Raw genomic sequence first — 16,160 nt, forward strand, 5'->3', positions numbered from 1 at the left:
AGCTGACCACTGCTGCCAAAAGATTTCTGTGGAAATTGCACAGAAAATACCTACTGGTGGGGATGATTATATAGGGCTTAGAGGTGATCGCATAGGGCTGAGTCCCAGTTTTAGGAATTAAGACAGAAGCAAGAAGAAGAGGGGCTGACATGCCCCAAGCCTGGAAGAGGAAGGAGACCCTCCTCCTCACTGTCAGCAGGGGAAGGAGCCACGCTTGCAGATGTTCTCCTTTCCCTTAAGCTGGGTGTCACAGACTTCCTGGGCTGGTGACGGAGCGCAGGCCTTGTGGATGTTGCTGGCCAACTGCCAGAGGCTTCTGTGATAAATAGGTCCAGTTAAAAAAAACAAAACAAAAAAAAAAAAAACCCACTGATTTGTGTGAGAGCTCTTCGCATTCATTTTTACCAAAACAAGTTTGGGCTTTTTTTTATTTTCCAGAAGATGTTAACTAGGGGGGGGGAATGGAAAGAAAAGAAAAAAAGAAAAAAGGAAGTCATTCCATCCCAAATGAAGAGCTTGGCGTTATTTTGGCTCCCGAGGTTCCACAGTGTCTCCCAGGAGCTGGGGCTCAGCTGGCTTGTGCCTGTGCGGGGCCTCCAGCCACATTTCCTGCAGCACGTGATGCTCGCCGTGATGCACGGCCCGTTTGTAAACAAGGTAACATACAGCATATAGAGTCAAGAGAGAGAGGCAGTGGAAAATAAGAGGCTGAAGATTTTATGGGATATGTAAAGCTTGTCTCATTTAATACTTCTTCACAGCATTAGCTTTTGTTGAAGGATTAAGCTGTCTTAATCTCCACTAAAGCCAAGAGAATAACAAGCCAGTTATAATTAATCTATTTTCTTGGCTTTGGAGAAAATCCCAAGTAGTTATTTTTCTTCATCTACTAAGCCAATTCCAAGGAAAAACTCCTGTCAGTGTCAGTTATGTTAAAAGTACTTCTGACTGAACTTGAATCCATGGAGTAGCTTTCAAAGTGCTTTCTCCTCTCATGGTTTGAGGCATGTTATATGAACTTGTGTGTATTTCATGTCCTGCTTTATGAACATGTTCACCTCCTTTGAGTACCCCGGGTATATGGCATTGTTTTCCTTTTGCTTTCTTGCTCCATCTGCTGGAACCAGTTCTACATGTCATTTGAATGAACAAGTCATATGATGAGTATATTTACTTTAAAAAAAAAAAAAAACAAAACCAAAACCTCTTAATCCTGTCTTTACAGTTGATTTGTTTTAGTTTTATAACAAAGTGCCCATTTTGTAAATTAAATCTCCCCCTTTTTCAGGCCCTTAATCAGAGCCCTGACAGTAAGAATACTCTTCAAGATCTAAATGTCCCCATAGGTTCATGTTCTTACTGACCTTCAGTGTTTCCAAACTCTTATGAATATATGTTGTTGTTTCTCAGAAGAATAGATGTAGCAAAACAACAACACAAAACCCTCTCCCAGCATGAACAGAAGGATGTTTTGTGGAATTAGTTGAGATTTTAATTGTACTGGTCATATGTAACTGTCTTTTTAAAAATAGTAATGATAAAAAAAGCTTCAGAACAGATGGAAAAGGTGCTAAAACACTAGATGCCAGAGGAAAGTTTACACCACACCTGTAAGATTCAAGATAACTTTACTGTCACACTTGTTTGTCCCTTATTTAAAGAAGTGGCTACTGGAAAAGCTTTTGGAAAATAATCCTATTAAGAACTGGCTTGTTAGGATAGGGCTAACTTTCTGTTTAAGTGCTGGGTAGAAAATGTTAGTTCAGTCTGTGTTTGTGCAGTTGAAACCTCCACAGTTTTTGTCTTGAATTTTTGCTGTCTTTTGTGTATAAAATTCAGCAGAGTAGTCAGGAGTCACTCAAGAAACAGACTTTACCTTGTAGGTCAGATTCAGGTAGGGCTGCGATTTCTTCCTGTAATTTCCCTTTTAGCAGATAACAGTTTGTTCCCCTACCTGAATTTCAAGTGAAATTGTTAAGACTGGTGAAATACAGGTATTTTTGTCAAGGATCATCTAGCATTAGCATTAGTAATCAATGAAAGAATAAAAATTTATACTGAATGAACCATGACATTTTATGCAGTCAAATGTAGAAACACTGGCACTAGTGAGTCTTTTCCTCTGATCCCGTTACAGTAGTTGGAGCTCCAGCAAAGGATGAGGCTCTGGACTGGAATACGATATTGGTAAGTTCTGAAAAGCATGTGACTGTCAACAATAAGCACGCAGGGACCTTTTTTCGAACAAGAACAGCCTTATTCTTACAGCTTCGCGGGCCTGTTCTCCTGTTACCCTGTTCTACCTCCTTGGCTAGCTTCTTTCTAGCTTAAAAACCACAACTTTAAGTCTCAGAACAGTCTTTCCCAAGAATGTGTCGTTCAGCTACAGGGCTGCAACAGTCTTTCCAAGTTGGTGGATCACGTTCCTTCCCTGTTTATTCTCTCTGTGAACTTACTGAAAACAAACACTATAGCATGTAGTCCCCGGAAGTTGCGTATCCTACATAACTTACATAGATTTAACTAGATTATGGATCAGTATTCTTAGATTCTTACCTATCTTATATTATTCGTAGCAGTATCATGTACTACCTCCTCTTTCATCAGAATACCATCAATAAAATTATTCTTTTAATTCCTTTTATATTTCAATTCCAGGATAATAGTTTTCAAAAGTGAATCATAGTTGTGTCTGCCTTAAATCCATGACACATGGAAGAACAGAGTGATAACTGTTCTGAAAATCAACCTTACTAAAGCCAGCCCTAACAAGACATCAGTATGAGCATAGACAAAATTGCTAGTCAGTTTTGAAGAGTGATCCAATCCCAAACTGCTGACTGCCCATGGAGCAATGCTATTTTCCATAGCATTGACATAGTGGGGTTCATTGAAGACCATAGCAATGGAAGGATTTGCTGTGGATGCACATTTTATCACTGCTGTCACATTTCTCTAGCTTTCCTACATTTGGTTGAAAGCTGCATGCAGAGTTGCATAGAAGAAACACTCTCTGAACAAGGGGGTACTGAAGCCAAAAGAAAGACTTCCACTGATTCCACTGAGGTTTGAATCTGGGGATCTTGTCTCAGGTGGCCACATTAGAGGCAGACATAACATAGTAATCATTTCACTCATTAAAACTACATCTGTAGAACGAGGACATCAATGGGAATAGCTTAGAAACGCTGTGTGTGAGCAGAAGAGTCATTCTTTGTGACTTTCATGAGAATCAGGAAAAGTAAAGCTGCAGGATTGTGCTGACAAGCACACTGAAAATACACATAAAAAATTTCATTAGATCATTATGTATGAATAAAGTGTATTATCGGGATGTCTCAGAAGTTGTTAGGCAATCTGGTTAATTATAACAATTCCATTGGCAGTCTGAAAGAGGCAGTAAGGCAGCCTGTTAATTAATGCAATGATTAATAATTTAATAATCAATTAATAATTGAGTACATTTGGAGATGATGGGTAAAGGATGGGAACCGTAGGGAATATTCAGAGTACTGGTAGTACTGAGGGACTTAGGAAGGGTTGTAACACATTTAGAAAATAACTAAAGCAGAACCTTCCTCAAAAGGTTGCACATAGGGCATACAGAATCTATACTCACTTCCATGCCAGAAATATAGCTCCGCCTTCATTGCCTGTGGGCCTTTCAGATGAACCATGCACCAATGTCCTTTACAAGATAATTGGGAGTTCAGGTGTACAACCTCCTCCTCTCTCCGTATCTCTAAGTGCAATAAAGGTGCTTTCTACTGGTATATCTGAAAATCTTGTATTACTGGGCACATGAGATGTCTTAACCTGTATACGGTGTGGAGGAATTTACCTACAAGAATAGGTTTATATTTTCTTCTCAAAAGCAAAAGACCAGACGGGGAATAGGAAGACCATCTGTGCCTAATTAAAGGGTGAGACTGCATAACAGCAACAGATGTTATATTACTGTAGTCAGAAGAGTTTATTGCTAACAGTGGTAAATATTGTGCATGTTGAGTTAGATATTTCCAAGCAATAATTTAACAGACATACTTCCACATAGGCTACCCTTTTCTTCCTGGACTACGTTTCATTAGTTTTTAGTGTCATGAAAGGTCAAATTGCAGAAGAGGTCTAGATAGAAATATTTTCTACATACTGAGAATGCTGAGGACTGAAAAGCCAATGACACCCATCACAAAAAGACATCTAGTGCCGATGATCAAAAAAATGGGCAAGTCTGCATGAAGAAGACATGACAGAAAGGGTTAACAATCCTGCAGCTTCACTCAGCTCCTGAAAGCCCTCTTAATAAAACTAGAGATAACCATCGTGAGAGGGTTCATCTGGCTGCATGGATTGGATGGATTCTGAAAATGAACGGCATTTAAATGCATAGCATGACTCAGGAGCAGGGAGCCCCTTCAATCTGGGTCAATTTCTTCTCTCGAATAACTTCTGCAAGCTGTTTGAAACTACCCTGCACCAATAGTCCAAAGGAGAAGTTGTGGTACATGGAACAGCAAACTCTTTCAGTAGCCATGAACTTCTACTGGCCACAAAGGTGGACACACCTTATGTTGCCTGGTAATTACAAGGGTACACCCAATTATATCTGTGTTAAGGCTTTATACAAGCTTCATTCCTCCATTTCATTGCTTCCTATTCTCAGTGTTCTGATCTGAATTTATGCGTATCTACATTTATGTGTATTCCTTTTAATGCAACTCCACATGAAGCCTAGAGCATGGATTTGGTGTTTTTTGACTGTAGTACTCAGTGTGGTATCAGCTACTCACATACAAAGGGACGCGCGGTTTTGTTTCTTTGTTTTAATTGGGCTTTTTACTTACTTCAGAATTGAAACAATCTGAAAGGGTATGAAATTCTGAACTAAATCTTCAGGAACATCTATGCAAATTTTTTCTTCTGTGCTTATTTTTTTCCTTTCGTTTGCAGAGATTTTAGCTCATTTTCATTGCTAAAGTAAGGAATGACAATAGCTCAGAGGTTTTATTACCCCTTTGTGTTTCAGCTTGCATCCCTGTTTTCTTCTTCCCTAGAGAGAACTTTCCATGCACGTCTCTTAATACAGTCATTCTCTGCTTCTGAGACACAAGTTAGGGTAAGGGGGTGCTTTGTGGGTTAACTTACAAGTATCATGCTGATAAAAAGAGATCAGATAAACTCTTGCTTTGTCTGAAAGAGATAAGTTAGAAACTGGGAATGAATGAATGCCCAATCAGTGATCTACAATTACATGAGCTGATGGGAAACAGTGTCAGGAGAATCCAGAGGTTGCCATAGAAATGTAACAATAGGTGCAATCCTCAGGGACTGCACCTGAGTCAAGTACCAAACATGCAGGAATTCTCAGTAAGTGAAACTCTCAAGTTTAAGAGAAAAACAGAAACCATATCACAGATAAAGATAATTGAGCTGTCTGTCCTGTTTGTGACATCATGGTAGATCCCATCTGGACATCAGCCGTGATTGCCATTATGCCGCTTTCCCAGCCTTGTTTGGGTGAAATACATAAACCTCAGGAGAACTTTCAGAGCATCAGTGTACATCTGCTGGCTTCTCTAGTTCCTTTTTCTAGGAAATCTAGAAACACATTACCATTTTTTGACCATAGCAAACATTTCAGTTGCTTGTTATGGAAATTCTGTGTAACAACAGTCTAATGTATTCAACTTTGGGATATAATTTTTCTGACTGTTTTTGAGTGAGTCATAGTTTTTAAAAAGACAAGAGGGTATTTCCTGGGTAGAGGGAGGGTGTACCAAAATGGTTCTATTTTAAGACAAGCCTTAACTCTGAATATCCTTCATCCAACAAGCCACTGGAAGAGAGGGTGCCATGCAACCTGTAAGCCTCTTTCTTAATCCATTTCTGCAAGTAGTCCCACATACCTGGAAAAAGAAAGGGAGCAGTATGATAATTTAAAGTTCTGGAAAGATTAATATTTCTACTGTTTGGAAACATAAAGTTTCTCCCCATTAGAGGCATTTTGGAGTGAAGAAAATTGATTGCATTTCAATCAACTAGAGTTGTAAACAACAAACACAGATAGTTCCAAACCTCCAAATACACCCCCAGAATACCCTCTAGTGTAAATGAGGGAAAAGATGTGATTAATATTGACTGTCTTGATATATTAGACCCTGGAATCCCTGACAGGGCTTATTGGTCTTTTGAAAGTAAAATGAGACACTTTGAGGAGATACTGTACCCTTGTTTAAACATTAATTTTAGAGGAGGGAAACCAAGGCTTCTGTCTTAGCCCTGTCACAGATTTGCAGCAGGGAGCCAAATTCTTACAAAAGACATTCATTCAAGCACCTAGCAAAATTAAAAGAAAACAAAACAAGCATAATCTTGCAGTCACTAAATCTTTCAGTGATCTAAACATCTTAAGCACTCTGACTTGGGAGGTTAGGTGCTGGACTTCTGCAACCGAAAGCCCAAGCGCAAAATCTAAAACAGACATTGGGGCTCCCACTGCAGTGCAGGGAAGGAGATGGGCATCCTCCGAGGTGATTCATCTGCCCATCTCAGACAGCAGTGTCGAGACGGGATGAGTAGCTGGCTGGTGGTGCCTTTCTCTCTGGTGACTGCAGAGGAAACATACCTAAATTTTAAAAGCTATGTTTTGCTCATACAAATCCCATGCTCTTAGCCTCCCCAAATACAATAACATGACTTTGGGGCCTGACAAGGATGTTGTTCAGATGACCACAGGTGACTATGAGGTATTTAGACTAAGAAAAATCTTAAATTTTATTTAAAAAGAAGACCATTTTCCCATAATTTTCCTATCTGTCTCAATCAACTAGAAACACCGTATATATAGTTTATACCCAGTACAACACATAAGGAGCTCTTCAAATAGCTTGTTTTAGATAATGTGTATATAAAAAAAGGAGAAACCTTGTAATACTGCTTTTTTGCACATTTACAAACTACTACATTTGTAGTCTTGAGTGTATATAGTCAAATTGAGATCTGGGCAATATTCCTAGCAAATTGTTATTCACAAAAAAACCCCCCAGTTTTGGAAGGGGAAAGAACTCTCTCTGAATTAATTAAAAATTCAGCAAATTAGATTTGACAGGGGAAAAAGAAGAAAACATTTGGAGAGGTCAGACTTTTAGTTCAACAAAGTTAACCATTTGCAATTTTATTCAAGTTGACATTATAATTTCAGAATTGATCTACTATATAGAAGGGATAAATAGCCTTAAATGAAACTTTAAAAATTAAACTCCAGAATGAAACTTTTCATTTCATCCCATCCTAAAACGGTTCTCCCATTTTAATTTTCTTCAGTTTAGGCACTGAATGAAAAAAAAACCACAATTATTTTCACATCTCTCATTAAATTACAAAAAATTCTTATAGAAAAAGATCTTTCCATCTAACAGAACAATTAAAATCAGGCTTCAGGCATATATAAAATACCATTGTAATGTTAAAGAGCAATCGTATTGTATACAACGCCTGAAGTGGAAGCACTTCTTTTGGTTTCTGTTTTTGATGGTTTTGAAAGCATTGTCAAGAAGACAAAATGAGAAGAAAACCTTTTATATGGACTCCAAATTTCAAGTTGGGTTAGAAACAGAATCTACAGGAAAAGAAACAGATTTTTTAAGAAAGTTTTATTTTCATTCATAACAGAATAAAATTAAATGCTTGTAGGTGAAAGCTTGGTTAGTGAACACATCTTCCAACAAAATGCAGCTCTGCAAGATACTTTACTTTGCAGTAAATGCACAACAGCAGAAAATTCTGTTACTTTATGCACAGTGTACATGAAGATGCCACATAATTTACAAGGCTTGATTCCATTCTCCCTCGTCATCTTCCCACTAGTGTTGGTTTAGTGGCAGGATTCCTCTTGATACTGGCTGAATTCCCAGTCTAAGTGAGGGAAGAATCAAACACGCGGGGTATTTTGTTGTTTTGGGTTTTTTTTTTGTTCAGGACAGCAAATAACAATGAGATTTCCTAGTTCTAGCAGCTTTACTTCATTCTGATGCGTATGTAGTGGCCTCTCTGCTCATTAGCACATACATTCAGGCTCCTGCTAAGCAAAACACAATATATCTGTTGATGAAAGTGCTCAGTGACTTTCATTCCTTCCCACAGCTCTGTGCCCTTAACAGCCCTGCGTGCTCTACAGAACAGCACCAAGTGGCAGTGTATGCTAGGAAGGCACAATGACTCCTTGAGACTCCACGTTTATAAACCATCTGCTGGCAGCTACAAGCCACGAGACCATGTGTTGTGTGCACTTTGCGGTGGTCAGTCGGATCTGCCAAAAGACAGATACTAGGGCAGGAGTGTCCCTTCTCTTCCCCGTGCCCCACAGGGCACCTGCAGGAAGAGGTATGGTTGCCGTCCTACCACTGAGACTGAAGGAGCGAGGAGAGTTCCTGCCTGCCTACCCAACTTACATTCATCACCACAAGGACCAGCTACAGCCATGATATAGCCCTTATCTCACACTGATAAAGTCTGAAAATTCTGCAGCCCAGCTAGCATATAAAATGTAATGGAGACCCTTGCATATGGAGTTTCCAAGGAAGCAAAAAAAGCCTCATTCTTGCTCCCTGTCGCTTCCTTGACTGTCACTCCCTCTGTTGCTCCAGGTTCATAATCATGTCACACAGTAAGCAGGTATTACAGAGGTAAGCACAGTATGCTACCCTTCCCTAAGGAGTCACACTTCCGTGTGCTGTGAGCTAAAGGAGGCAAAGCTGCCTTTCCGACTTTGGTTAAACTGACAGAAGCTGGCAGCCCGGATCCTTTCGCCTTTAGTCCCACTTTTGTGTTTCTTCTTGTCACGTGCGATGAAGCTTTCAATCAGCTTCAGTTTTTCATGCTCTTCCTTCAGGAAGAAGTCAATAAGCACACTCTTCTCCTTTTTGATCTGTTCACTGATGTCCTTGGGGATGTCAGGAATCATCCAGTCAACCAGAACACTGAGGAACATCACCAAGTTCTGCAAACACAGCAACAGACGTGAAGCAAGTATAAAAAATCCAGAATACTTGCACTAGAGAAAAATCAAACCTTTTCTACAGCTATGAGACAGGAATCAAACATATTTTGCTGATGGCATGTAGTATTAAGCAGTTGAGTAAGGCCTTAGTTCAAGAAACAGCTCACAGTTGAGCACAACTGCCCCCTCAGCCAAGCAGCTGAATTAAACACATGTTTCAGTTAGGTTTAAAACGGGAAAGGACTTGGATTCATCAAATGATTCATGGCCTAAGCAACTAAACCAGCCTTATTCTTTACAGGCATTCATAGGTGCTCAGTTCTCAACATCAAATTCATGGAGACTGAGTTCAGAATCCATTACAATAAGGGCAACATCAGAGAAAGCATCCTCCAACACAATCATGCCCATGTGTTTCCAATGTGTCCTGAGCAGAGAGCAGTCAACTTCCGTGATCATTTTGTCCTCAAATCCTTCTGCCTGCTGACAAGCAGGATCTTTTTATACTACTGCAGTGTGCAAGCCACACTGTGAACTTCAGGTGTTAAGGTCATTATAGGTGGTGCTCATAACAGAGAGACAGGAAGCAGACTGGGCAAGAAGTTTTGCTTGTTTGTAAAATTTATAAATAAATTATGCTTTGGGTTTTTATATTATCATGATAATGCTTTGAAAGCTGCTGTGTTGTGTAATGCCTCAAAATGTGTGAGAACATTTGCTGACAAGGCTACTAGCATGAACCCTCCGTCCCCATCTGAGACAATGGAGCTAATTAACCAGGGAATGTACTATGGCAGAACAACAGGCAGGCTATTTGAAGCCCAGCTTAACCAGTTGGTTTCAAATGTTTTGCAGCCCGTGGTGGAAAATTACTGAAGACAGAGCAAAGAAGCAGAAGAGGGCAATATAAACCAGGCAAGACTCACAGTCAGACTTAGGAATATTTGGCAGGTGAGGAGAAAAGACAGGCAGACTTCAATATGGTGGGCCCAGTTTGACTGTGGAGGGATCCCAGATCATGGAGGAGAACAGAAGGCTTCTGCCATTCAAAAGGTAAGACATGATAGCAAATCCCTTGCCAATCAAATCTCCACACTGGGGAGAATTTACTCCACTTACTTGCAGAAAGTAGCAAAAGACCTTGGAGGATTTATTACTTCTATTTATTTCTGGCTTTGGGTAAAGAATGGCATTTCAAAAACCTACATAGCATTTATGTGCTTTTTATAAATGGTGCCCCTGGGAGTATGAAAGCTGGCAGAGCCCACTTAACTGAAATGTTCAAGAGCCTGGGGGTATTTTAGGGATCACTGCTAGTGCCAGGGTCTAATGCAGGTGGCAGGGCTTTCCTTCCATGAAGGGAGAGGAAATCTCCACTGAGGAGGTGTGACACAGTACGCCGAAGGGAGAAACCGTGCTGCAGCCCACTGACACGTCAGCAGGCTGGGTGCAAGCACATCAAGCTGGGTATTAGCAAACAGAAAAGCTCTATTGGACATGGGACTTCTTTGGCACATGCATTTCAACTCATTTGTTATGACATTTCTGTGACTGAAATTGCAGCAACAGAATCGCACAGAATCACAGAATGGTAAGGGTTGGAAGAGACCGTGGGAGATCATCTAGTCCAACCCTCCTGCTAAAGCAGGTTCTCCTAGAGCATGTTACACAGGACTTCATCCAGAACTCAACAGACTTACCTGAAACAGAATAACGAAAGCCAAGCGAGCAGATAAGACTGCCCAGTACTGTTTAGAAAACTCATACTGATTTTGGGACCAAGGTGGTTCTCTGTAGTCTTTGAACCTGTCAATGGAGACAGATCAGTTATCAACCAATTCCCGCAATCTCCGCCTGCACCAATTGTTTTGATTAACATGATTTTCCAGTCACAAAACCTAAAGAATCAAATCCTCCAGATGTTCCTACTTCAACGCTTATTATGAAATACAACTCCAGAATTAGAGCTGGACTATCTCCACTGAATTTAGCAAGCTTAGTCTGGTTTTCACAGTTGTAACCAAAATCAGAACATTGTTCTAATGTTGGAAATTTCCAGATTTTCCAGGATTTACAAATGTCTCCTTTTCTTTTGCTAATGTTAAATTGGCCTCAGTGTAAAGGGAATAAAGTGTTGAAATTAAAGCATAGAGATAGTCCAAGGCAATTTCAGTCTAAAGGAGACAAGCCTGCATTCATCCCACCAAAACCGTGATTAATTTAGGGAATAATTCAGGCCATGTAAAATCTGACTCACACTTTGGTGGTTCCTGTCTTTGCGTTAACAACAGGGGGAGCCACGGGAAAGGCACTTCCTAAGTTAACTGTCTAGCCTTAGACAGGATAAAACAGAGCCTTAGTGGTTTGGTGTAAAGACTGATGCTTTTAGTATTATCATCAATCATCTGGAAGTAAACAACAGGCTAATAAAAGTCACAGATGCTCCTAAATTGGTAAGTTTTGCAAATAGCAGGAAACGCAGAAAGCAGTAAGAAATACAGACAGGAAACACAATGGGAATAATCTGGGGAAATGGAAAATAATTAAAAATAAAACAATTGAAGGATCTTTGAAAGGATAGAGTTTGAAAGAAAATGCAATCAAAATAGCCTGGAGCTTACAGTGGCCAGCAAGTTAGCACAAGTTTGAAACACGGCAGCAGGACAGTAGGACTTGTGGAGGTATAAACAAAAGGCACAATGGTGCTGGGGGGGTATTAGACCTTCTCTGAACAGCTCAGGTAAAGCCACACCTGGAATGCTGCATTCAGCCATTCAGTTGTGGGGATTTCAGAGAGAAAAAAAAGTATGTGTGTGTGTGTGGGGGGGAAGCAACAGATTCAAGGCAGTTCAGCAAAACAATCCAGGGGCTGAGGAGACTGACTCACCAGAAAAGATTAAAGAAGAGCACATGTATTGCTCCGCTTTGGTACGTAACAGCCACAGTTGGACAGGATAACCATGCACAAATTGTGCCCTTAGGACTGAAAGGGATAATTTAGTGCTGTTCACAGTGTTTGACTAGGAGTAATGGGATGAAATTAAGAAATGGAAAATCTGTTTTGAATACCACAAAACCCTTCCTGACAGTAAGATTCATTAGACTGTGGAAAAGCCTCCATCGGGAGATAATGGAGAAGGTTCATATATAAAATCTGTCAGCTTCAGTTTGCAGGTGCGCTTACCAAAATTACCTTCAGGTTCTGTCCACGTGGTTTTGCATGTTAAATTATACATTTACAATCCACACACCCCCTACATCCCTGCCCCCTCACTCCCTGCCAAGAAATTCAGTCTGAAATGCTGGATGTAATTCTGTGCTGCACCTTCTGGATACAAAGCACACAAGTTACAACCCACAATGGGGAGAGGGAGGAAGGAGAGGAGGAGAAAACAGATGTAAATTGGGGGCTGTATTAATTTATGGAAGCACTACCTGAGCTGTGTTAGACCCTGAGTTATTTGTTTTGTTCAGTGGTGTGTGTGCAGCCGCTGAGGTCTCTGTCCTGTCTTGCATGGGATTCCTGTTTGGTCCTATGCTGTACCTGCACTGTGAGATTCCCCTTTTAGTACCTTTCTGTACAATGTGGACTCCCACATGTTTCTCAAATCTATGTATGAGGGCTGCAGTGAGGGCCAGAATCAGTTCCCTTGAATGTAATCTGCTTGAACATCAAAGCCGAGGAAAACCACTGAGTTTGTTGTGGATTTTGCCTAGCACTATAAATCAATTCCAGTCTTGAAATGGAGCCCAGGTTCACCTGCAAGGGTCACCAACTGTGGTGGGTTTTCCATTTAGTGTACTCTAAGCTTCACAAACTATGTAAGTGTTGCAGGACATCAGACCCCATGGAAATTTCTCCTGGCTCAGCTGGAAATCACACTGCTTATGATGCCTGAATCTACATTCAACAGAACACTAGCAAATGATTTATGGTGAAGGGAGATGTGGTAAGAGCTACAGACAAGGTAGCTGGGCCTCCTCCCCACCTCCTTTTTTAATTATTCTGTGGCACATTGGACTTCAAAGTGCAATAACCCAGGCCTTTTCTAACCACTATATCCTACAGGTAGTTTCTTTCCCCAAAAGTCCATCTTTTCCCTCACCTCTTCAATTCTTCATTCTTAAAATATTTGTTTCAGCAGGTATGTTAGGAAGAGCAAACAACTGGTGGTCCAAAGACTACTGTGTTGAAAAGATAGTAAACAACTGTAACTCCAATGAAAAAGGACAAGAATATGAAGTAGTCAATGTGGTTTAAGAACAGAGCACAGAAATGTTCTGAGGGGAAAAAAGAAAAATGCACACTAAGAGTAGAAATATGCTGAGGAAGTGAGGATGAATGGAGAGGACCAGGCAAGACAGACAAAACCAAACTGCAGGCAGAGCTAAGAGACATATGAAAGTATATTTTGAAAGTGTATTGCATGGGGAAAAAGAAAAACTGGTAGAAAAAATAAAAATGTGTATGTAGGTGGAATTGTGAATCCATCTAAATAAACTGATCTGCTTAATTTCCTTTTTCATCTGGTCTTTGACAAGAAATTTAAGAAAACATGACCAAATCACAAGGAAGTAGTGTTTTAGCAATGCAGGAGTGTACAAGAATTGCTCAGGGAAAAAACATTAGAATCTAGCACTGATCATTGGGAGCAGATGAGATGAATCCCATGGCATTAAGAAAATTAATTAATTCTAAGACACTTTATAAATTTGCTGAATATTGGAGCAGGCTTGTGTTAAGGGAAGAGTCCCTTTAATGACTCCCTATCTGCTGCTTTCTTCTTTTCAGTGTGATCAGCATGCTTTCAAGTACTCCATTATCATACCAGATTATAAAGATGAAAAGGGCTAAGCCAATAAAAATGTCACATAACTTAGCAAGGTTTGCTTTTAATTTGCCTTCAGCTACACAAATGTCGTTTTGCTCTGAAAAAAATCATTACAACTGATGTTATGCATCAGAATGGCGTTACAGCAATGTTTATTTGGAAGCAGTGTCGAAGAGTTCACAACATTGTAGAAAATGCTGCTCAAAATATTCAAAGAATGTATCTGGATGTTTGGTGGGAGAGTTGTTTCTGGCTTGTTGCGGTTATTTTTAAGATACCTTAATCTCTGGCAATGCCCGTAAGGAGCAAAATGCAGGCTTATTGTAACCAGATTTATCTCCAGAGGTCACAGAAATCTAAGAATAAGAGAGGTCAGCTTGTTCCCAACATATTTGCCAGAAACAGAAAAGCAGATTTGAGTTCCAGCTTAAGGGACAGTGTTTGTTGCTTGTCTCTTGGGACACAAGCTAGATACCCCATATTTTTTCACATTGATAGTTCTGTCCAAAGCTGTGATTTTGATAAGATTCAAATGAGGCGGATGATAACGAGAAACAGTGAATGTGGATGCTGACATCTTTTCCCAATTGTTTCCTGATACTGGAACAGAAATGCTCTCATAGTTGTTTCTCATTCAGACTAGTACATGGTCAAACATTTAGTGTACCTTCTTATCTGCAATCTCTTTCCCCCCCCCCCAGTGGCATAGACTTGATATTATCAGGCAGGGACCACTTTTATACCTAGTGTGGATTGTTCTCTTCTCCCTGTATTTTGGCTCTGTTGAATCCATGCTCATCGGAGGAGTGCATTTCATCACCATTATTAAGGCACACGTTTCCAAATACACTGGCAGTCACACACCATAAATAGAAGCCAGTGACTGAGACCAGGTAAACAGTAGCAAAGTGAAAGCAGCAAAATCACAGTCAAGTGAGGGATCCGTATGGATCGAGAAGCTTGTTGAAGGAAAACACAGGCTAATTTGGGGATACAAATTTAAAAGTGCTAGGAACTGAGAGCAGAAAAGCATTTCACAGACTTATGAGTCTATCAGGAAGTACGAAGATGCTGCACACTCTCACATGTAATATTACATAATATTTCATAATATTACAAAATAACTCCTAGCAACATACTGAAATGGGGAATAGCAGAGCTCACAGGGAACCTTTTGAGAAAAGGAAGAGGACAGACCCAAGGTTTAAAGTGCTTTACCCTGTCTGCCACAAGCTAAGCAGCAGGTAGACCACAGCATGCAGCTTTAAGCACTGCAGAGCTATTTTTTCCTTTCTGTCTGCCCTCACTCTCATCTCGCCACCTCCCAAGAAGCAGCAGAGATTCCTTTAACAAAGTTCCTGACACCGGGATATGGCTGTGCCAAGTTATATGCTCTCTCTTTACCTGTTTAAGTTAGGAGTCTTATCTGTACACTCATCTAGCCTCTGTTGTAGTCAAGGTAGGAAGGTAGGTACGTTCCAAAGGCAAACCCAAGAGCAGTGCCTGAGTTAGAGAGACAGTTTTCTCTCTGCATTTACTCTGCTTCCAGTGAAGGAAATGAGATGCGTAATTTTTGTGGGCTATAGCTGGGTGATATAAATACTCTGCTTAAAATCAGTGGGATCCTAAGTATGATTAAAATTTGCTTGCACGGGAGCAGGAGATAAACGTGTGTAAACTACATTGAATAATGCCAACTTCAAGACTTCTTTCTTGAAAATTATTACATTACAATATTTAATATATTTTCTAAGAGGAGTATTGATTTGTAGGCCTCATTGAAGCACTTCCATTTACCCCTTCTTAACCTATTTGAGCAAAACCTCTTATTCCCTAATAAAATCAGAATGGAAAAAAACCCTGATTTCGTGGCAGATAAGTATGTAGTTTACACTTAGAAATGTGCAGTCATTTAGAAGCAAGGGGAGGCTTTTGGCTACTTCAGGAATCTAGCTAGAATATGATCCCTTAAATAATCAGTGAAAGAAGTGAACTGTTCTGAAGGGCAATTTACAGCACCTGTTAGAAGCATAATTACAAAGTTAATTTCTCGTTTTGCTTTTAAGTGGCTGCTTTTTTTTCTAAATTGATTTCCTTTTAGAAGGGTAAAGACAGCAAATATTTAAAATTAATTAGTGGGTGTCCATTTTAAAAACTCATTTTTAATGAAAGTTATGTCTCTCAATAAAGAAAGGATTTTTTTTTTTTTTATTTGAGTAAGTCTGCCTAAATTGTTTATTTTGCCTTCTAATGCACTGGAAAAAATCTTTATAAGAACCTTCTGACATAGTGAGAACAGTCTAAAAGCTATACTCTTAAAACCACTTTTT

The 16,160-nt window shown here is 39.9% G+C and overlaps 1 protein-coding gene across 1 annotated transcript in view; it reads right to left on the minus strand.

The window, feature by feature from the left end:
- Positions 1 to 8,716: 8,716 nt before the first annotated feature.
- Positions 8,717 to 16,160, minus strand: part of ANO2 (anoctamin 2) — a 198,376-nt gene continuing 190,932 nt past the window's right edge. Inside the window, exons 24-25 of the mRNA XM_035892080.1 lie at positions 10,699 to 10,804; positions 8,717 to 8,998 (exon numbers count right to left, since the gene is read on the minus strand). Of these exons, the coding sequence (XP_035747973.1) occupies positions 8,717 to 8,998; positions 10,699 to 10,804 (388 nt within the window). The remainder of the gene's footprint in view (positions 8,999 to 10,698; positions 10,805 to 16,160) is intronic.

This window comes from Egretta garzetta, unplaced genomic scaffold, assembly GCF_000687185.1.
Source record: "Egretta garzetta isolate BGI_Z169 unplaced genomic scaffold, ASM68718v1 scaffold293, whole genome shotgun sequence".
Classification (NCBI taxonomy): domain Eukaryota; kingdom Metazoa; phylum Chordata; class Aves; order Pelecaniformes; family Ardeidae; genus Egretta; species Egretta garzetta.